This window comes from Lagenorhynchus albirostris, chromosome 1 (assembly GCF_949774975.1).
Source record: "Lagenorhynchus albirostris chromosome 1, mLagAlb1.1, whole genome shotgun sequence".
In the NCBI taxonomy this organism is placed as follows: domain Eukaryota; kingdom Metazoa; phylum Chordata; class Mammalia; order Artiodactyla; family Delphinidae; genus Lagenorhynchus; species Lagenorhynchus albirostris.
In genome coordinates this window covers 49,864,992-49,888,473 of record NC_083095.1, presented here as the reverse complement: position 1 = coordinate 49,888,473, position 23,482 = coordinate 49,864,992, and the positions used below count along the sequence as shown (strand labels likewise).

General features: G+C 39.2%; 2 protein-coding genes across 6 annotated transcripts in view; one reads left to right on the top strand and one right to left on the bottom strand.

Moving 5' to 3' along the window:
* Positions 1–1,146, bottom strand: part of MAP4K5 (mitogen-activated protein kinase kinase kinase kinase 5) — a 136,408-nt gene extending 135,262 nt beyond the window's left edge. The window contains exons 1-2 of the mRNA XM_060142785.1: positions 851–1,146; positions 427–643 (exon numbers count right to left, since the gene is read on the bottom strand). Of these exons, the coding sequence (XP_059998768.1) occupies positions 427–534 (108 nt within the window). The 5' untranslated portion in view covers positions 535–643; positions 851–1,146. The remainder of the gene's footprint in view (positions 1–426; positions 644–850) is intronic.
* The window catches only part of ATL1 (atlastin GTPase 1), an 88,657-nt gene continuing 66,075 nt past the window's right edge, over positions 901–23,482 (top strand). For 2 of the 5 annotated variants that reach the window (XM_060142768.1, XM_060142752.1), the window contains exons 1-2: positions 901–1,306; positions 11,501–11,670. In XM_060142768.1, the coding sequence (XP_059998751.1) occupies positions 11,637–11,670 (34 nt within the window). In that variant the 5' untranslated portion in view covers positions 901–1,306; positions 11,501–11,636. Of the gene's footprint in view, positions 1,307–11,500; positions 11,671–11,743; positions 12,025–12,530; positions 12,620–23,482 lie in introns of those variants that run through there. The other 3 variants (XM_060142759.1, XM_060142743.1, XM_060142776.1) reach the window with 3 other exon arrangements.

The window sequence follows — 23,482 nt, the reverse complement described above, 5'->3', positions numbered from 1 at the left end:
TTCATAGGGCTTTTTAAACCAAGATTATCCATGAAAAAGTTTTTTATGCAAATGTCGGAATGTCAACATACTTTCTGGTCTACTGTTTTCCAGGAAGCATTTTTCCATGCTAAGACAAGAACATCCTCAAGGGCAACTCCATAAGCGAATTCGAACTCCCTTGGATACCATAAATAAGCGTTAAAAACCCTTTATACCACAAAAAAGTACTACGGTAGTTTGCAAAGGTGTGTTTAGTTCTGCTTGTTGGAGCGATTAGAGCAAGCAGTGAATAAAAGGTGCCCTGAATCGAGTACACTGAACCCGGCCGCGGCATCTCCAAGATGCAACAATAAAAGCATCCTCCCCTCTCCTCATACTTCTCCAGAAAGTGGCCCTATACCCGGGAGCCAGCGGGCCGCAGGGAGAGAGCCCGGCCTGCCTCACCTTATAGACGTCCCCGTACGTGCCGCTGCCGACCCTCTGAACGAGCTCGTAGTCATGCTGCGGGTTCCGCCTCAGGATGTCCGCGCCAGGCCGCAGAGGGGCCTCCATCTTCGCTCAGGGCCCGGCTCCCGCCGGCTCTGCCCGCGGCGCCCCGATTCCCGCTAACAAGGACGAGCGGCGCCGCTTCCCAACATGGAGCCTCTGCCCGCAGCTCCGCCTGCACGAGGAACGAGCAGAGGCTACAACCCCGAGCGGCCCAGCCCCGTCCCTTCCGCCCGGCCGGGGCCAGCGAACCACCGGGCCTGAAAGGGTCCCCGGCGCCTAGTCGCCGCGTTCCGGCCTCGGCCCTTCCCCCCTCCCCGGCCGCCCGCGAACTGCCGAGCCGGGTCTGCCCGCCAGCCGGGGCCCGGGGCCGGCTGGGTACCTGAGGGGAGCGGCCCCACTCTTTGTTGAGCGCCGCGCCTGGGACCTACTTCCTCGCCGGCGCCAGCGTCCTGCTTCTAGGCGCCCGCCGGCCGCTCCAGGTTCGGCGCCGTCTCCGCCTCCCGCTGCACCGCACGTTCTCTCGCGGGCGGCGGAGGGGCGTACCGTCGCCGCCGCCGCACCACGTTCTCCACCCGGGGCTGCGTCACCGGGAGACACGTTCCCGGCCAGTGTGGGTCGGCGCCCAGCTGCCCGCCCGAGTACGCCGGCCGCAGGGCCAGAGTGCCGCCCTGAGGCCTGCTCGGGACACGACACTCTCCCGGCCGGGCCGCCGCGCCCCCCGGGCCGGCGCGTCCTTTCCGGGCCCAGGCTCTGCTTCCCACCCTTGGGGCTTAGGGACGCCCCCGGGCATTTGTGGGCCGAAGCGCCTCCGCTAAACCGCCCCCCGCTTTGTCAGGTAATCTTAGAAGGTAACGGCTAGAGGGAGAAGGGTGGGCACGAGGGCGAAGGGAACGCAGCCCTCCCAGTTCAGAAAAGGTACGTTGAGGGCACTGGGCCAGGTGCAAGTCACCTGGCAGTGGGGCACCAAGGAAGGAGGTGGGGGAGTGGAGTGCCAGATTAACTAAGTCGCGGCACACCCTACTGCACCGTCCTGTTTTGCAAATCATTCTCAGTGATACGAGTTTGAGGCTTCACTGCACGCCTGCGCAACCTGTCTTCTGCTGAGTTTTCCCAAGACATTTCTGAAAGTCTGAATTCCTAGGAAGTCTCGATGGCCTTTATCCCTGTTGGGCACACGCGGTGTCTGAACGCGGGTATCGCTCCTTGGGTCACGAGTTCTGCAGAACCTGAAACAAAGTCAGGGACCACAACCTGGTTCTGGCTCTACCACTTCCTCAGTATGTGATCTGGGACAAGAAAGACATCGTATTTGGCAATGTCTCCGTATCCTTATCTGCAGCTTGAAAAGGATAAGGTTTTGCATCAGACACCCAAGGAAGTGTTTATAAAGCATTTTACAGGATTAGAAAAAGGGTTCTCAAAATATAAAAGGTTTTAAAATACTTCATAATGCACAGAATATGGAACAGGAGTTTAGGGAAGTAATTTGGCTGATATTAACAAGCTGTTTTGCAGTTTCAGTTCCAGTCTTGTTCTGAAGGTAGAAATAAAGTTGCCAGTTTGTACACTGGCAAAGTTATTTCTAGAGCCCAGTGAAGGTTTGAACAAAAAGGCCAGCTAACACTTGGCCATTGCATTTAGTGACTGAAAAAAATCACAGAAGAGCAAGTTGCAGATGTTGGCTTGTGGCTTTGAACATCCAATTCAATTCCATTCTTGGGCAATGTACTCCTTGTTGTTGATCATTGTAATCAATTGCATAATGTAGAAATTAAATTCACACCTTAACAGGACAGGGAATATATATATTTTCTTGTGCTCCGTGCACAAAGGGCACTTATTTAGGGAACATAAGTAAGCTCAGACTTAACATGCTCTATGGACAAAGCCTATGTGTTTGCTGCATTGAAAAAATTGTTGAAGAACAGTTCCTTCTTTCAGAGCTTCTTGGCACTTGTTTTGGTGGGCAAATACTTTTGGCTTCAATGACTCAAAATCTTTTCAAATGTTTTATTGGTATCCTAGTACTTATTTACTGTCATAGATTTCTTTTTTTCCCCCTTTGATCCTATAAGCATTGATTCTTTTTCTAGTCTGAAATTTATTTATCCTTACTTATTTATACCTACATTATTCCTCAGAGAATTTGAGGCAGCATACAGAAAATGCATACTATAACATAAGATAAAAATGAGGAGATAGGTATGATGTTAAAGAAAGGAAAAATAAGAAAGCAGAACAATACAGCAAATTGGCCAAAGCAGAGGGTTTTATAGTGTTTTTGAGATCACAGTAAACCAGTTAATTGAGAGAGAGTTACATCTTTTCCTGATACTAAGAGTTTAGGAAAACTTACCTCATGGGCCTTCCTAAAATGAAAACTCTGAATTCCCAGTTTGAAACAAGGATAAATGTTTTTCTGACACTCCTTTAAGCATGTTAGTCTTGAAACACAATGTTTGATTTGAATTAGGCAATAAAAAGTTTGAGGTCATAGGTTTCAACAAGACCCTGGAGTGCAGATACTTTATGCTGCCAGTAATGGCAGATCCACATGCTTTGATCATCAACCCAGAGGTGGCTAGCATGGAAAAAGTCAAGATTTTATGCGGTGGTTAAGAAGTGTCTGCCATAGTCGTTCTTTTACTTGTACCACAGTTGTTGCAAGCAAAAAACATCTGCTTTATACTAACTCCAAGAGAATCTTTAGAATTTTTAAATACTGGTTGAGTTAATTTTATCAAGATCAGTGACGTCATAGCTTGTCTGTTAAATATTTCATGGTTAGTAAAGAAATTCACATTCAATTTCCATAAAATAAACATACAGTGCATAAATTTAAATTTACATCCTAAACAATTAAGCACATGGTTTCAAGGTTGAAGGTAACATAACAATAAAAAGTTTTCAACTGAGCACAGAAGAGTTTCTTACAAACTACCAAATTTCATAATGCCAAGGTATTGAATAAGTATGGCTTGATATAACTGTCATATATTCTTTGTGTCTTCATAATATCTGACATGTAAATATATTCCATGTTTTCCTGTTATCTGCCTAACAACCTTTTATGGTTTGCTCTATGCTTTATAGTGTTTTTCCCTTCTTTCCAAGTTCTTTAGTAAAATGCTAATTATAATCTGTGGCCTCTTGTTTCAATTTTAGCCGAGGCTTACTTTTTTAAAATTGGGGGACACGGGGACTTCCCTGGCAGTCCAGTGGTTAAGACACTGCGCTTCCACTGCAGGGGGCATGGGTTAGATCCCTGGTCAGGGAACTAAGTTCCCGCATACAGCACAGTGCAGCCAAAAAAAACAGAAAACAAATGAAGGACATAAAATTTTTCAACTTCTACCTAGGTAAGTTTCACAATTTAGTAACCAAGACAGAATGGCTAATTAAAACCCTCAAGTGTGACAAAACAGAGCATGAGGACAATAATTTTAGTATGGAACATATAGGCTTAAACAATATAATTTCCTGATGAATCTTCCAACATAAGCTAGTTGCAAAATGTAATTTTATGTGATTGAGCTTTATAGGTTTTTTAAATATAAATCAATTAAATATTGGAAGACATTTGCCATAATTATAATTTGGATTTTGAAATAAACTATTCTTTCTGTTACTAATGAGGATCAGTTGTCTGTTGAGGCCAAAACTGTGTTTTCAAAGTATAGGAGAATTCTGTTTTGTTCTGGAGAGCAGTAGAACATGTGTCTCATTCAGAATCAGTATCAGGTCATTATAATGGGAGTTTTCAAAAGAAGAGTTGAGGAAGGCAGTGCACATCCTTTTTTTATCCAGCTTGAATTGATCATCTGATATGTAACTTTGATCCCCAGGGTGGTTTTAAAGTTTATATGAGAATTGATACAGGGGTTCCTGTATTCAGCTCAGTTGAAAAGCAACTCTTGGCTTGCTACCAGGGCTCGGCAGATACTAAACACCTGACCACAGGATTCTAAGTGATTTTGTGCTGTGAACTGCTCTTTAGGAACTGGATTTTATCTGATGACTCATAAATTGAACATGGGCAGCAGAATTTCATTGTCAAATGGAAAGGTATATACTGGGGTAGCCTGAGCTGATCTGGAAGGCACAAGTAAAGTACATGGACTAACTTTCATTGTACCTGGCCCTACTTCTTTGCCACCTTTTTTTGAACCCTGTCTTTGGGCTCATTGTCATTTAGCAGAGGAAGGAAAAGCTTGGGCCTGGTTTATTAATGGTCTGGATGATATACTAGCACCAACTAGAAGCATAGAGCCACTGAATTATGGCCCTACTTCATCGTAAAGTGGGCCTGAAAAATAGAGATGAAGAGAAATTTTCCTAGAGGGCATAATTTTGAATAAAACATCTGGTTGTCCTCTGTGTTAGGAATGAAAGATAGCCTGAGGTATGGATCTATACTGATTTATGCACAGTAATTAATAAGCTGGCAATAACTTGGAAAGATGATCAGAAATAAGGAAGTCAGTGGGAGATGTATTATGGATGGAGTCTCAAAATTGACCCGGAATGTGAAAATGTCTGTGAACCATTTGACTGCCCATAAGAGGGCATCCGTCCCAGTAATCAGGTATACAAGATGATCTGTCCTATGGATGTCAGTCAGCCTCTACCTAGTTACCTTAGTACTAGTTCAGTGGGGCCATGTGGCAATAGGAATGGAGGCTAAACACAGATTCAGTGGCATGGGCTTCCACTTGCCAAGGGTAATACGGTTACTGCCTCTATGATGTATTTAGCTTCCTTATAGCAGAGGCCATTGCAGTGACCCTAGTAAGGTACGATTCCTTAGACCAGTCAGTTACCTGGTGGCAGTTTAATTAAACCAGGTCCCTTTGATTATGGAGGGAAAAGCAATTTGTCCTCATGGGAATAGATACATAGTCCAGATACAGGTTTACCATCCCTGCTTGGAAAGCTTCTACTAGTACCACAATTATGGACTTACAGAATGCCTTATTTCATCACTAGGTATCACAAACAACGTTAAATTTGAGCAAGAAACTCATCTTACTATGAGGAAGTGTGGCAATGGAGTCATGCCCATGAAATTAACTGATCTTACCTCAAACCCATCACTTAGGAGCATCTAGTATGATACAATGGAGGAAAGTCCTGCTGAAGGATCAGTTGGCTGAGAGATAACCCCTATGAGGATATGATATAGGATTTAACTCAGTAGCCAATATATATTGCCATCTACCCCATATTCAGAATGCATGGGCCGAGGAACCAGGGGGTGGAGGTAGGAGTGACCCTTTTATTATTCCTAATAATTCAGTTGAAGAATTTTTGTCTGTACAACTTTGACTCTAAAACATTGGGCTTGGTGGATCTGAAGGCCCTAGTGCGCAAGGGACAGATACTTTCCCCAGATAACCCAGTCACAGTTCCATTAAATAGGAAGCTGACACTACCACCCGGGCTATATGAGGTGTTCAGACCACTGAGCCAACAGTTAGAGAGGGGTTCATTGTACTGGTTGGGGTGATTGGTCTTAATTACCAAGGGGAAATTGGTTGTTGCTCGACAAAGAGAATAAGGACTATATCTGGAACCCCAGGTATACACTAGGGTACCTCTTGGTTTTCATATGTCCACAATTACTGAACAATGGGAAACTGCAGCAATCCAGTAAGTATAAGACCAGTAAGGACTCGGATCCTATGGGAGTAAAGTTTGGATCACCCTACCAGCTGAGATACTAATGGAGGGTGAGGGGGAAATGGAAGCTATGATTATGACCTTGGGCATTCTGCTTAGAAACGATCCTCTTTCTGTATTATCAGAACCACAATTTTGTGGACCTTTTCTGAGTGGCTATGTCCATTAAAGGACACTGAGACCTTCCCCAATCTTAGGGGGTAAATATCGATTGGCCTAGCCTCGTTCCTCTTGTTAAGGGGATGGTTTAGGCTTAGACCATTGTGGACAATGACACATGAGGAAAAGTCTGCTGGAGTGCTTTTTAACAAGGTACACAAGACATAGACATGCCTTTTTCTGTCTCTAGGCATGGCTGTGTGCCTCTGATGACTGGAATGGCAGATGCCGTTTTGGAACTATGGCAGGAGCCTGCATTAGAAAATAAGCCCACACACAGTATGGTAGAATGCAATCTTGGTCTTAGTGAAAAAGTCTGCTTGTATTCTCCAGTATCCATTTCTCTTCTTTCTGTGGTATTAGATTCCCCAAATTTTAGTTAAATACATGGTATATTTATCAACTGCGTGGGACATGTATGGTCAATGGTATTTGAGTTGAGGTGATGTGTGCAACTTCTGAGTTGTACCTGCAGATTGGATATATCCACTTCTCCTTTTCTTCCTTTCTACATGGTTGGAATGAGGATGTGAATGTCCAAGCAGCCATCTTGGATTACATGATGGAAGTCCCAAGTTAAGGGTGGAAGAAGGTATAAAGAGGCCACCATATTAGTCCTGGATGGCTTACACTCAAGATTATTTCATGAGAGAGAAATAAGTGTCTTAAACCACTGTAGTTTTTTTTTTACAGCAGCCAATTCTTTATCCTAACTTATCCATGATGATGTTGCACTGATGAATGAACCACCATAAAACCAACCTGTCTTCAAAAAAATTATGTGACAGTAAATGTCCTTTTATTTAAGCCATTTTGAGTTACAGCCAAAAGCATTCTAAATGATATACTTTAACAAGATTGCTAGTTATAGAGGGAAGGAGCAAGTTGGATCATCGATTACTGAAAAACTCCTGATTGAGAGGTTTTTGGGGGAAAATGAGCATGGTGAAGGAACCAATAGAAGAAAAAATAATTGAGGTTATAGGAGGGAGGGAATAATTTTTGGAGTAATATCCCAGAGGAGTCAGGAGGAGAGAGGATCTAGAGTACTAAAGTACAAATACCTTTTCCTCTTTTTTTCTGATTTAAAATAAACTTGACTTTGACTTTTAAAACACAGCCTTATTGAGATATAACTCACATACCATATAATTCACCAATTTATATAACTAAGTGATTTTTAGTATATTCACAGAGTTGAACAGAATTGATTTCAATAAAAATTTTTAAACATTTTTATTACCCGCAAAAGATGCTTTGTATTCAATAGCAATTGCTCCCCAATTTCTCCCCAACCTCCCACCCACCCTCTCTAGCCTTAGGCAACCTTTAATCTACTATCTATCTCTATAGATTTGTCAATTTGGGGCATTTTATATAAATGGAATCATACAATACGTGGTCTTTGTGACTGGCTTCATTCAGTTAGCATAATGTTTTCAAGGTTCATCCATGGTGTAGCATTTATCAGTACTTCATTCCTTTTTATGGCTAAATAATATTCCATTGTATGGATATATACCATATTTTGTTTATCCATTGATAGTTATTGGTATTTAGGTTGTTTCCACCTTTTGGCTACTACAAACAATGCTGTTATGAACATTCCTGTACAAGTTTTTGCATGAGCATGTGTTTTTCATTTCTTTTGGGTATATATCTATGAGTGGAATTGCTGGGCCAATTGGTAACTCTATATCTAACTTTTTGAGAAGCAGCCAGGCTGTTTTCCAAAGCGGCTGTATTCCCACCAGCAGTGCCAGTTTCTCCACATCTCACCAACACTTTTTGTCTTTCTTTTTGGTTACATTCTGAGGTGATGTCTCATTGCAGTTTTTCAAATTTTGATTTGCATTTCCCTAGTGACTAAAAACATTAAATCATCTTTTCATGTGCTTCTTGGCCATTTGTATATCTTCTTTGGAGAAATGTCTATTTAGAGCCTCTGCCCATTTTTTTTTAATTCAGCTATTTGTGTTTTTACTGTATCATACTGATACCTCAGATTCCAGTTCAACACCACAGGGTTCATTCTGTCCTTCCCCTCTCCTTATTATAACTTCATCTCCAAAAGCAAGAAATCTGGCTCTGATTACCCACGATATATTTGTTCAATTCTAGTGCAAACATAAATAATTTCAGAATTGCTAACCCACGTATGTCCTGGGAGAAAAAAAAATTATGAACTAAAGAGCAATACTTGTATACAGTTTTTGTCTTTAGTCTTACAGCATACAATCAAAATACAATTTTCTAAAGCTCCTCAGGTTTAGAAAACACTTCAGTGTAGTTATGTTATTCCCCTGTAATATAGTTAGGTTCACTTTTTTTTTTTACTGTTTGTAATTCCATTTTGAGTTCCTTCCACCCCTAGCCCCATATCCTGATTGATTTTATTTTATTTTTTTAATTTAATTTATTTTTTATACAGCAGGTTCTTATTAATCTATTTTATACATATTAATGTATATATGTCAATCCCTATCTCCCAATTCATCCCACCATGATTGATTTTAGTTATTTATTTTGGAGAATGTGAAACATTGCCATGGTTCTAACAGTCAGGGCTTTATGAAAAGGTTACGCTTAGAGAAGCATCAGTCGTCCTAATCCTTACTACCCTATTCCCATTCTTCCATTGCTTCCATCCTATTCCCACTCATCTCCTGTAGATAACTTATCTCATTGGTTTCTAGTTTATCCTGTATTTCTTTTGCACAGATGAGCACATACATTTTTTATATGCTTTTCTTTCTTACAGGATGGGTTAAGCATTTGTGCTTTGGGGGTTTTTTTTCCATTTAACAATGTATTCTGGAATTCAGTATGTATCAGTTCATAAAGATCTTCTGTATTCTTTTTTATAGCTACATAGTATTCCATTGTGCACATGTATTATAGTGTATTTAACCACTCTCCTATATATGGGCATTTAGGTTATTTCCAATATATTGGAATAACAAAAATGCTGCAATAAATTACTCTGTATGTATGTATTTTCATACTGTTGGAGGTATTTCTTTAGAGTAGATTAAACTTATGGTTTTAAAAAATAAATGTGTTCTAACAATGTCCACTGAAAGAGTCTTGAAACAGTGAAATTCCAGCTAGCAGTGAGCACAACTAGCATTCAGATCTTGGTTTCTAAATTCCTTTTCTCATTAAAAGCAGCCAGAGTTTCTTGGAGGAACAGTTAATCCTAGTTCTGAGGCAGGGAAAATACAAGGGAAACTTGAAACATTTTCTTGTGCCAGAAAACAAGGAAAATGATCAAAGACAAATAGGACATGTTAAAAGGACACAGGTGTTAACTTGAAGGAGCTACCATTGGTCAAGTTTAGGGCAATTTGAGCATTAGAAAGAATAATGATGGTAAATGATACAGTGAAGTTTTTTTAGATTTTATGAATCCATGAAGTGAACAGTGGTACTCAACAAACAAAGGTGGCAGAGGAAATGCCAACTACTAAATGTAGAATGTAAAAGAAATGGTATAATTATTTTAAAATCACTAATATAAAGTCACTTCATGCAAGGATGTCAATGGATGCTAAAAACCATTGGATGAAAAAGTTCATGGCCAAGACATTCACACAGTCTCAAGTATTATCTCACAGATTACTTATTAATTACAGCAGAAAAAGGGTTTTTTGAAAATAAGTTTCCTTTTCAATTAGGAATAGATACTGAATTACATATATAACATTTTGGGGGTGGAATCTACTGTACTCTTTTTTAATGGGATTCACCTGAAAGGGATTTTCAGGCTAGAATGTGAGTTGAGAATTATAGTAAAGAAATACAAGAAAAGCAGAACACCCTTCTTTTTATTCAATGAATTTGTTTTGTAGGTATGGGGTGAGATAATTTCTATCTTCCTATGTTGTCTCATTAGTGTTTAGGGAATGCAACTCTGTTGAACACAGTCCCCTTTAAAACCATAATGTAAACTTTGTTTACAGTGTTCTGAGGTCATAGAACCATTAACTGAAATATGAAATGCATAAGATTTGGCAGTGGTGAGTGAGAGACTTTGGTTTTTGACATATTGATTTTGAAGTGTCAGTAGGAAAACAAACTGAAGATGACCTCAGGCAGTTATAAATTCAGCTCTGGAATGATGATTATCTCTCCTCAAGAGAGCTTGAGACTAGAAGAGAGATTTGGGAATCAACAGCATGGATGGAGGTCCTGTCTGAAGCCATCATAGTAAATTACATTGAGGGGACACAGAGTGAAGAGTTGCTTATGATGAGGAGTAAACAGAGACCAAGGATCTGGTAATTAAAAAGCTAGCAGTAATCTCCTAGGCAGAACTGATCTGTGTAGAGTATGGGCAACAACTACATGCAGGTGAAAACTGTGTGAGGAATGGGATGATGGTATCTTGAGGGTCAGGTAGCATGAAGGGACAGTGTTTCTAGGACATTGAAAATTAAGTTTATAGGGAAAGAGGAAGAAACCAGTGAAAAGGGAGAGATTGAGAATTTTTTTTTAAGTATTTACTGCCTTTTGCTTTCAAAATTGTCTGCAACCTTTGTTACTGCCAAGGCTCTTCCAGATTATATAGTATGACTTTACTTAGAATATTTGTCAGTATAACGCCAGGTGATATCTCTGCAAATGTAGTGGGAAATTTTGCCCACTAGAATGGAGTTAGTTACAGATTATGGTGAATCTCCAGCTTTCATTTATCTTGATCTTAATCTAAATTTGCTATCCTAATTTTAAGACAGGCCTGTTCAGTACACAGGTAAAAAATGCATGATACCCTCTTTACTAATGTGACCTTGCTTTTAAGTTAGGGGGGAAATGGTACCTGGTAGATAAACGCAGATTTTTAAAATTTCTTTGGCTATGTAAATGTTGCCAGCATGTTTCTACTAATATGTAACTCGTCTAGGAAACAGGTATTTGAACATACAGAATCATGCAGTATACTGGTTTGTGTTATTTCTGACTGTATAATGCTGTTAAATTCTTTGACAGTGTGTAAGGGGGTGCTATTTATTTGTATGTTTTTTCCATCGAAAATGTTGCAGTACATTGTCTGTCACTGTCTTCAGGCTCTGGGGATGGGCTGATGAGGTAGGGAGGGTGTGACGCTGGTATTTGTGTGAACTTGGGCTTGTGATGCTGAGCTTGGTTCATCCCTTTCTCCTCCCTTCTCCTCCCCACTCCTTCCCACCAGCGCCACAGCAACATCCTCAGAGTCTGAGTGAACTGCGCCCAGCGCGGGCACAGAGCCTCCCACCGCCAGCAACCTGCGGCCGGGAGAAGAGCGAGCGCCCTGACAGCGCCCCACCGCCACCAGTCCCCGGACCACCATGGCGAAGAACCGCAGGGACAGAAACAGTTGGGGTGAGTAGCGTATGGTGACTTCTGCAGCCTGCACGGGGACGGGCCCTCCGCCTTCTGCTTCTGGAGACGAGGATGGCCAAGGGCTGCTCGGCGCCAGCATCCAGGGCTGGGAGATGGCCACCGCCGAGCGGCTCCCTGTCGGGCGGGAGGAACGGTGGCCGAGCGGGACCCGTGGAACCGGCATCTGGCTGTGGGGCGAAGGGGCGAAGGCTGCAGCCAAGCGCAGGCCGGAGACTCCCGCTTCTCCCCACCCTCCTCACCCCACCCCACCCCAGTCCTCCTCCTCCCAGCATTTGGACAGCACCCACCCGGTCGCCTCCGGGGGATTCGACGGTTCCGCTTTAGCGGAAGGAGGTGGGCAGGAAGGGCGAGGGTGGTGGGCAGGAAGGGCGAGGGTGGTGGGCAGGGGGCGGTGGTTACAGGAGAGGGGCGGAGATCGCCCACCCCTTCCCCACGAGCTGCGGGCTCCCCGGCCTTGCAGGGCTCGCACTCCTGGCTGGCGGGCAGGCTGGTAGGCAGCGTTGGAACAATGAGGCGGAGCGCGCCGGGCCCAGGTCTGACCTTTGCCAACCCGAGCGACGCCTGAGAAGGGGTGCCGCTTGGGAATCCCCTAAGGCTGCGGTACTCGTTTTCATCTGGGGGTTGGGTGGGGAATTTGGGAAGAAGGGGAGCAAAGTTGTGGTTTCCAGTCTTCCGCCCCACCCCGACCTGGTACCCCATTCAGGCCAGCCCTAAGGGTGGCATTGTTCTCAGATTTTACCTTTTGGAGATGCAGGGCTCATGATTCAGCATCAGGCCGAGGGGAGGGGGAAGGAGAGGCTAGGCCCAGTGGGTTCACGCCGCGAGTGGGAGGGCGGTGCTCACGCAGGCGGAGAAGAGAGGGCGCAGTGATGCAGGAGAAATCGCAGCCCCGCCCGCTCTGCTGCTCCAGACTGGGTGCGGACGGACGGTTAGTGTGGGCAGGTTGGGCGTCTTTTTCCTCTTTGGGCTCCCGACTTCTTCCAGCCACAGTGAACCCACTGCCATCTTAGGGCATTTTATTATCTGCACCAGAGCAGATCTCAGACCAGTGTGGCTTAGTGGGCAGAGAAGTAGTTTGTTCATTAGCTTTGAATTGTTATTTGGAAAGTTTACAGGCACTAGGAGTTCAGGGCTCCTTGATTGACTCTCTTCCATGTCTCAGTGAGATCTCTTCTATAACTGTCCATCAGATTGAGAGGTATAAATTTTAATTAGTTATTTTGGTTATCTTTTATGAAAATTGATTATCTTTTATCAAAAGATCATATTTTTCCTTGCCTCTGATTGGTCACAGGACCAGCTTAACTCCTAAGTAGGCAAAGTCTACATTTGAGAGATTATCCAACGTTTATGGTAGATGCGGGGAGTTGGAGCAGGAAGGTCTGTCTTTAGTTGTCCGAGTTCAAGAGAAATCGGTTCCATTTTCTGATATCACCAAATCCCAATTTTAGTAGGCGTGACTACTGCAATAACACCGTTTTGTTTGCTTCTTCTGAAATATGGGTAAACTTTTTCCTTTCCCTTGGCCTCCAGAATAGGAGTTTCTTGAATAGTCACAGTTAAGGTGTGTATGTTCAAGTCAATTTTGGTCTTAATCTCTGTGCACTGTTGACTCAACGCTGTTAAGAGACAGGCATGTGAAAATTTATTCTGACGATTAAAATTTTTCTCCTTCACGAAGCTTTGGATCATTATTTTTCAGTATTGCCTTTGGTTACAAATTTCTTATGTAGTGGAGGTTTTTTCTTTCTTGAGAATGTGGTTCTCAAATGGGATTTGCATAAAAATCACACTGGGAACTTATTAGAAATGCAGATTCCCACATCTTCCAGCCAGAGCTTTTGCCTCAATACATCTGAAATAAGGTCTAGGAATCTGCCTTTTATTAGCATTTTAGGTGATTGAGAAGCAGATCATCTTTGGATGTTACCTTCAGAAACACTGTCTTATTTACATTTGATAGAAACGTATTCTAGGCAGTTTACCCAGAAGTCACAAAAAGACTTTTGAGTCAAGTGATGAATTAAGAAAAGAAATACCACAGTTACTATGTGTTCACTGGAAATTTCACAGAAAAGAAATAGTGGAATTGTGGGGTCTTATCTTGATGTTCTATGGAAATGCTTTACTACTCAGATTTTTTTTGCTATAAAGTGTATATGACATAAATGACTTAGAAAATGTAGCATATGGAGTAGGACATAGTAGAAGTTTTTGGCAAAGATGTTAGCCATGTCTGTCTTGATTCCATTTTATTACCCAGCATCTAGTACAATGCCTAACGTGTAATAGGCATTTAATAATAACAACTAACATCACTGAGCTAATATCATATGAAGTAGGTATTATAATCCTCATTTTACATATTAAAAGGTAAATAATAGAGCTAGAACTCTAACTCTGGCAGTTTGACTTGATTCTTTTGCCATCACCAGTATTTTGTTGAATGGATAATACTTTCTGCATTGTTTAGAACTATAGTTTTCAAGACACATTCATCTGCATTATTGCATTTGATCTTTAGCCTCCTAAGTTGTCAAGACATATTCCCTGTTTGCAGATGAAAAAACTGAGTCTCAGGTAGGTTAAATAACTTGGTGAAAGTCACATAGTATTTAGTAAGTTAAAGGACTGAGATTAGAACCTAGAGTTGTCTTCTAATTTATTTTCTATAACATAATGCTATGGAATGTTTTTATGTTTAATGGGGCATGGTGTGAGGTTAATAGAGAAAACAGGCCCTCATAGAAGACAGAGGTCTCTGATGAGAAAAAAACTCAGGTGATAGCTTAGAAAGAAAGACAGTAAACTGACCTTATCATCTAGCTAAATACATATTTTTCAGACGAGTTAGAAATCAAAGGGAAGAGGGGAAAGCTAAACTATCCAGAATTGGAAAATACAGGATTTCCAAGAAAAGTGCAAGAGAGGTACTTGCAAAATTTGTAAGGGGGACCTAAAGTTCAGATAAGGGCCCTATAGGACCAATAACAGGTATTATTTTTATCTGAGTGGTCAGAGAGCTGTTAGGTCCTACAGGGGCCATGGAAGCTAGAAAACAGAAAAGCATCTCTGCTGACACCCAGAGTTCGGTGGTGTTTGAGGATCATACCCATACGTACAACTGGGAAGCAAATCTGTGCTTCCAAAACTGAGAATCTCACCACCTGTACCTGGATCTACACTGAACTAGAAGTTTGAATAAATTTAAGCATTTAAAAGTCAATTCTTGGGCTTCCCTGGTGGCGCAGTAGTTGAGAGTCCGCCTGCCGATGCAGGGGACACGGGTTCATGCCCCGGTCCAGGAAGATCCCACATGCTGCGGAGTGGCTAGGCCCGTGAGCCATGGCCGCTGAGCCTGCGCGTCTGGAGCCTGTGCTCCGCAACGGGAGAGGCCACAGCAGTGAGAGGCCCGCGTACCGAAAAAAAAAAAAAAAAGTCAATTCTTAAAAGGTAGGCATTATTATCCTTATTTTAATATATAAGGAATCTGACACACAGAGAGTATAACTTCCCAGAGGTTTGATAATTTATGTTATAGACCTAGGATTTAAATTTAGGGTTGTTTGTTTACCGGGTCCATGTGATAAGGACAAGGAATTAAAATAGAATCCAATAGGTGCCACAACAAGCCTGTCTAGGCTTAAGCTGGTATGAGAAATCAATGCTCTATAAACTTGATCGCTTTGGACTAGAAAAGAAGGCAAAGAATATGCTAGTATATGGAAGACAAAGGAGACAGATGAATATCAGAAACAGTAGCCCAGAAAGCAGTCTTTCAATGTTGGGCTTAGAGTTTAAGTACTCCCAGAAACAAAACAGAAGTGTACCCGTTTTTATTTATTTGTTTTTGTTAATCACAGTTGCTTAAAAACTTGGGATGCCACCTGGTAATTTGAGTTTTCAGCAATGTAACAGAAACTGTTGGTGCAATCTTGCTTTAGAAGAAGAATATTTGCACTAAAGTGTCAGCTTTTCCTGCCCCTTTAAAAAAAACTCTTAGCTTCACAGTAAGTGTAGGAAACGTCTATTTGTTGAAAAGGCATTTGCTGAAAGTTAATTTTTAGGTTTCTGTTTTTGTTTTTTGAGGAAAGGTTAAAAACAATCTTGATTATAGTAATCCCCTGATCTTTCTTTTCCAATTGACTGTATTCTGTTTTCCTTGGAATGAGACCCTTTGTCCCTTTGTACTTGCCTCATTTTCTATATATCTGTTCCCCCTGAAACAAAATAAAATTTCTATTGGGTCATACATGTACTTCCCCTACAGACTCTTCCCTCCACATTATTCTAATGTAATTTGCCTTCCCTCCATATTTTTTCATATATATTTTTCATATATATATATTTTATACTTTATATCTGTTTACCTTGTCTTGATGGCTCTTGGGTTATGTCTTTCCTCCATTTCAAACTCTGTAGCCTTTATTATCTTTAGAAACCAGTGACTAGACTGTAAGTGTAACCTGTGATCATCGGGAAAATGATTTACTGTGAGAAACTTTAGTCATAAAAAATAGTTGCATATTTTTAAAGTTGGAGGCTCTTTTACATAAAAATTATTCTATAAAAATGTCTATATATACAAAAAAGTAAAACATGTTCAATTTTAAAAAGTATAATAATGAGCACCTGTATCCCCGCTCCCCAGCTGAAAAAATAGAACTTTATCAATATTTTGACACTGCTTGTGTGCCCCTCCTTTATGGCAACATCTCATTATAAATACTTTCATAAATTTGGTGTTTCTCATTTCCTGATCATTTTATATATATATATTATATATATATATGTGTGTATATATGTAACATATATCACTAAATTATATATTATTTAGTTTTACATTTTTAAGACCCTAAAATAAATGGAATCTAGCGTATACATTTTTCCACAAAGTATTTTGTTTACTTATAATACCCACACTTGGTATTATAATAGATGTGAAATAATATCTCACTATGGTTTAAATCTGTGTTTTACTGATTACCAATGAGGTGTGAGTATATTTTCATACATTTATTAACCATTACTATTTCCTACTCTGCCTATTTGCCCTTTGCTGATCTTTTGTCAGGTTATTTGTCCTTTGCTACTTTGTGATGTGACTTTGCTCTCTTGATGGTATATTTTAGTAAACAGAAATTTTATATTTAAAAATAGTTAATTTAATATTTTCCTTTATGGTTTGTGCTCTTTGTATTTTAAGAAATCTTCCTCTACCTCAAAGTTATAAAATTTTCTCCTATAATATTTGCTTTTTAAATTTTGCATGTCTCTTTTTTTTCATTTTTTTAAAATTGTGGTAAAATACACATAAAATTTACCATCTTAACCATTTTTAGGTGTGCAGCTCAGTAGTGCTAAGTACATCATGTTGTTGTACAACCACCACTGCCGTCCATCTCCAGAATTCTTTTCATCTTGCAAAGCATCTGTACCCATTAAACACTAACTCCCTATTCCCTCCTCCACCAGCCCCTGGCAGCCATCATTCTGCTTTCTGCCTCTATGATATTGACTGCTCTAAGTATCTCATATAAGTGGAATCAAGTATTTGTCTTTTTATGACTGGTTTATTTCACTTAGCATAGAATCCTTAAGTTTCATCCATGTTGTAGCATATGTCAGAATTTTCTTCCTTTTTAAAACTGAGTAACATTTCATTGACTGTATATACCACATTTTGCTTATCCATCTGTCAATAAACACTTATGTTGCTTCCACATTTTGGCATCTGTAAATAATGCTCTTATGAACATGGGTGTTCAAATACATCTCTTTGAGACCTGCTTTCAATTCTTTGGGTATATACCTAGAAGTAGAACTGCTGAATCATATAGTAGTTATAGTTTTAATTTTTTGAGGAGCTGTCATACTGTATTCCACAGTGGCTGTACCATTTTACTTTCCCATTAATAGTGCACAAAGGTTGTAATTCCTCTACATCCTCACCAGCACTTGTTCTTTTCTGTTTTCTTGAATAGTAGCCATCCTGATAGGTGTGAGGTGGTATCTCATTGTAGTTTTTATTTGCATTTCATTTCCTAATTTCTCTTGTTTATTTCTTCTTTGATTCATTGGATGTTTATGAGTGTGCTGCTTAATTTCCACAGATTTGTGAATTTTCCAGTTTTACTTCTGTTACTCATCTCTAACTTCATTCCACTGTGGGTTAGAGAAGATATTTTTTATATGATATCTGTCTCTTAAAAATCCACTGAGACTTAATTTGTGGTTAGCATATGATCTTGTGGTCTAGCATATGATCTATCCTAGAGAATGTCGTATATATACTTGAGAAGAATGTGTATTCTGTTGTTGGGTAGAATGTTCTATATAAGTCTGTTAGACCTAGTTGATTTACCGTGTTGTTCAGATTCTCTGTTTCCTTGCCTACCTTCTGTTTGATTGTTCTATCCATTATGAGTGTGGGGTATTGAAGTCTCCAACTTAACACTTCACATATTTTGATGGCCTGTTATTAAATGTATAAATGTTTATAATTGTTATATCTTCTTGATGCATTGAACCTTTATTAATATATAATGTCCCTCTTTGTTTCGACTTTTTGAGTTAAAGTCTATTTTGTCCGCATTTACCATTAGAATTGGAATATCTTTTTCCATCCTTTCACTTTCAACCTATTTGTGTCTTTGGATCCAAAATGAATCTCTTGTAGACAACATGTAGCTGGATCATATTTTTTTTATTCATTATACCAGTCTCTGTCTTTTGATTGGAGAGCTTAATCCATTTACATTAATGTAACTTACTGATAAGGAGGGATTTACTTCTGTCATTTTGCTATTTATTTTCTATATGCCTTATAGCTTTTTTTGTTCTTTATTCTTGGCTTTTGGCTTTCAAGTTCTTTGGAAAGCCCAGTTGGGATTTTTTAAATTAAAATTGCATCCAAGTTGTAGATTAGTTTGATAGAATCAAGATTTTTACTATAGTAAATATTCCTATCCATGTACATGGCACATTCCTTCATTTATTTAGCTTTTGTTTCTTGATGTCTTGCAGTAGTTTAAAAACTCTCCTTGAATGGCCTGCTTATCATTTGTTAGTTTTGCTCTTATGTTCCTTACATTTTTTGTTGTTATGATATTTTCCTCTATTACAATCATCCCTCAGTATCTGTGGGGGATTCGTTCCAGGACCTTCTGCAGATGCCAAAACTGACAGATGCTCAAGTCCCATAGTCTGCCCTTCATATTTGTGGGTTCTGCTTAGGCAGAGTCAGCCAACCACGAATTGTAAACATAGTGTATGATTCACAGTTGGTTGAATCCACTGATGCAGAACCTGCCAGCATGGAGGGCCAACTGTGTATTTATTGAAAAAAATCCACGTGTAAGTGGACCTGTGCAATTCAAACCTGTGTTGTTCAAGTATCAACTGTGTGTGTGTGTATATATATATATATATATATATATATTTATATTTATATATATTTGGCTATTAATAGTATATAAAATGCAGTCAGCTTTTACATATTTATCTTATATCTAGGAACCTAATTAAACTGTCTTATTAATTCAGCTAAATTGCCTGTTGATTTTTTAGGGTTTTCTACATAAAGAAACCTATCATCTGCAGTAGTTATTGCTTTGTTCATTCCTTTTAATCTTTGTCTTTTATGTCTTTTTCCTGTCTTAATCAGATTAAGAATGTTCTCCTTTATTCCTAAGTAATATATTTTTTTAAATCATCACTGTATATTGAATTATAACAACTGCTTTTTCTGTAATTATTGAAGTAATCATATGGCTTTTATTCTTTAATTTTTTAATATGTTTAATTATAAGATCTTCTTTGTTGAAGTGATCTTGCATTCCTGGAATAAACTGACGCTAGACATAGTGTATTACCTTTTTAAATACATTGCTGGATTTGCTAATCTTTTAAAGATATTTCCAAGCACGTTTACAACTAATTTTCTTTTTTTATACTTTTCTTTTCTGACTTTGGTATCAAGGTTATATTAACTTTATAAAATGAGTGGGGGGAAATTTTTTTTCTTTTCTTTTTGATTCTCTAGAAGTGTTTATATGAGATTAGAATGATCCAGTGTGGGAAAACTAGTCTATTAAACCATCTGGACCTCCTGTCTTCTTTTAGTAAGATTTTGAACTATTGATTCAACTTCTGTATTGGTTATAGAACAATTAAAGCTTTCTATTTCTTCTTGAGTCAGATTTAATAATTTATATTTTTCTTGGAATTTTTCCATTTTGTCAACTTGGCATGAGATTGTTCTTAATTTTCTATTATTTTCTCTGCTGAATTTTATCTGTATCTTCCGTATTATATCTTTTGTCGTTAATCTCTCCTTTTTCTCTTTTATATTTACCTAATTTCTGTTTATCTTTATCATTTCCTTCTTGGACTTTCTTTGGTTTCATTCTATATTCTCTTTTTAACTTAAAAAAAAAGTTGAACACTGAGCTCATTTATTTTGAGCTTGCCTTCTTTTTCTAATATATGCATTTAGGGCTATAGGTTTTCTCTAAATATCAATTTTGCTGTATCCTATATGTGTTGATATGCAGTAGATTCAATCTCAATCAGTTTGAAGTATTTTAAATGTCCACAATGATTTCTTTCTTTACCTGTGAATATACAGAAAGTATGGATTTCTAAATTATATTTTTGTTGATATTGATTTCATACTTAATTTTATTCTAGTCAGAGAATATGTTGTACAGTAGCACCATTTTCTATGCTGATAGAAATGTTCCGTATCTATACTGTTCAATATGTTAGCCTCTAGCCATGTGTCTTTTGGGCATTTGAAGTATGGCCAGTGAGAATGAGGACCAAACACTTAATTTTATTTAATTTTAATTAATTTGAACAGGCACATGTGGCTAGTGGCTGCAATATTAGGCAGTTCAGGTTTATAGAATACCTGGTGTGAACTTTGTTGAAACTTGTTTTATGCCCTACTACGTGTTTAATTTTTTACACATATTCCATGTAGGTTTGAAAAGCACTTTTTGTTTACTAATTTTTGATGCAGTGTGCTATATATGTTCGTTAGCTCAAGCTTATTAAATGTATTGTTCATATCTTTCAAACTCTAACTGATTTCAGGACTGCTTGATCTACCAGATACTGATATCTGATAGATACTTTAAAATTCTGCGAGATGTTTTAAAACATGATAGTGGGTTTGTCAATTTTCCCTTAATATTCCCTTAAGCTTTGTTTATGGACGTTGAGCTAAGTTGTTAGGTGCACACAAATGTGGACTTGTTACATCTTCCTGATGAACTGAGCCTTTTATTTTTATGTAGTGAACCTCTTTCTACTGAGTACTGCTTTTTGCCCCAAAGTCTATTTTTTCTGATACTAATATAGATGCTTCATATGTCATTTGCTGTTTTAGTCTGTGGGCCTACTGAGCAGGAGTGGCTGGAGTAGGAGGCTAACTGACGTTCACAAAATGAGTCAGTCACCTTGTCCATCTGATTTTTGAGAGCTTCCTCTACAGTAAATGCCCCTTGGTAAGCATTCACATGGGACCACATATTCTTACACTCTCTTCCCACTCCAAAGGTCCAGGCACATACTTCTTGAAAGTACCTTCAAAATGTTGGCTACTGTCTGTGAATTGTTGCAGTTCTGTTCCTTTTGGCATGTGCTGCAAGCCTCATAGGTGCTCACATATCTGGTCACATATCTGTCCACTCTGTTAGAAGGCAGTAAAGCTTTCATCTTCACTCTTGCCTCCAAGTGTCATGAGTGCCTTTCATGGGCAAAATCTAAACGAGAACCCTGCTAAGAAGGGATTGTAAGAATTGTAGTACTGTAGTTTCCACACTTCCAGTCTCTGCAATGTAAAGAAGAGCTTAGAGGGACTTCCCTGGTGGCACAGTGGTTACGAATCCGCCTGCCAATGCAGGGGACACAGGTTTGACCCCTGGTCCAGGAAGATGCCACATGCCGCGGAGCAACTAAGCCCACGTACCACAGCTACTGAGCCTGCACTCTATAGCCCTCGAGCCACAACTACTGAGCCCACGCGCGGCAACTACTGAAGCCTGCGCGCTCTAGGGCCTGTGCTCCGCAACAAGAGAAGCCACTGAAATGAGAAGCCTGCACACCAAAACGAAGAGTAGCCCCGCCCCCAGCAACCAGAGAAAGCCCGCACACAGCAACAAAGACCCAATGCCGCCAAAATAAATAAATAAAGATAAAATAATAATTAAAAAAGAGAGAGACAGTGGCTAAATAAAAAAAAAGAAGAGCTGAGAATGGTGGAGATAGACCTGAGCATGACACAGACAATATTCAGCAGAAAGAGTAGCCACCCATTTTCAAAATAGCTGACTCAGAGATGATTAAAGGATGAGACAGTTCCTTAGAAACCAAATACTATAACTGCATGAGGATTTGTTTTCCTTAATGGGGACTACACTTCCCATGTGCTTTTTTTTCCTTAAAATATGTGAACATATTTTCTCATGATTAGGTATTTTTCTATAACATGCTTTCAAATGGCTCCATATTTTGCATAGTATAGCTGTGACATAATTTATTTACAGTACCCTAGAGTTAGGGATTTAGATTGTTTCCAGTTTTTTGTTATATAAATAATGCTGTAATGAACCTTTATGTAGATAAATACATGTGCACAATCCTGATAGTTTCCTTAGGATAAATTCCTAGAAATTGAATTGTTTCATTAAAGGGTATGTATATTTTTTTAGTGTTTTTTAATGTTTCCAACTCTGAGTGTATATATTTTTTAACCTTTGCAAGTTATAAAAGCTAAAAAGTTTATCTCCTTTTAATTAGCATTATTTCTTTAATTACTGAGAAGACCTAACTTTTCCCCGTGTCTATTAACCATTAGTATTTCTTCTTTTTATCAGTTACTTATCTTTCTATTGAAGTCTTTTCATGTATATACATGAACATATGAAATATATGTGTATATATATTTTATATATATATACACACAGTGCCCTATCATGATGACATTGTTCTTCTAGAGGCATCATTTAACCATTGCTTTTGGATTCAGTATAAATAAAGAGCCTGCCAAATGATTTACTTGTTTCTTCCAAGGCTCTGAAGTTGCAGGACCTGCATTATTCCTTTTAACCCTCTTCCTCAAGGGTGTTGTTAACAGCAGAACAATCTGAGAGTCTGCATGGTAGTGTTTTGTGGTCTGCTATGTGTAATCATCTCATTGTAACTTCTATCTCTACTCTTGTTGAAACATTCTTAAAATTCGTTTTATGAGTTAATCTTTTGTTTTTGTTTCCTCAACTTTATTTGTCCCTTTCTGTATACACTCCCTTTTGATGTGTTTTTGGAAGTCATTCTCAGGTGCTCATTCAATGTTTTCTCTGTCATTCTTCAAATTCTGTTAGAAAGAGACATAATAGTTTAAGGAGAAATAATATTTCAGTTGCCAAGAGACGGTTTCCTAGGTGCTATGTCTTTTTCTCTATAAAGGCTTCAGCATACTCAGAGTTAGTCATCTTGTGAGGTTTAATTTTTGCTGGAGACATGAAGTATAGATTTTATTTTTACAGAGTTTACAATTAAAATTAGAAATATACACCCACAGCATTTCCAGTATATTAAAATGATTATTCTCCATCTGTAAGTTTTTGAAGATTTCCTTTCAACATTATCTTAATTCGGTAACCGAGTGGCCAGCTTCCAGTGATTTAAAACACCACATAGAATGGAAAAGTCCCTAAAATCCCTTTACTGAATATAAGATTTAGTATTTAAAAAGGCGAAACGATATATATTTTTTGGTTCTCTC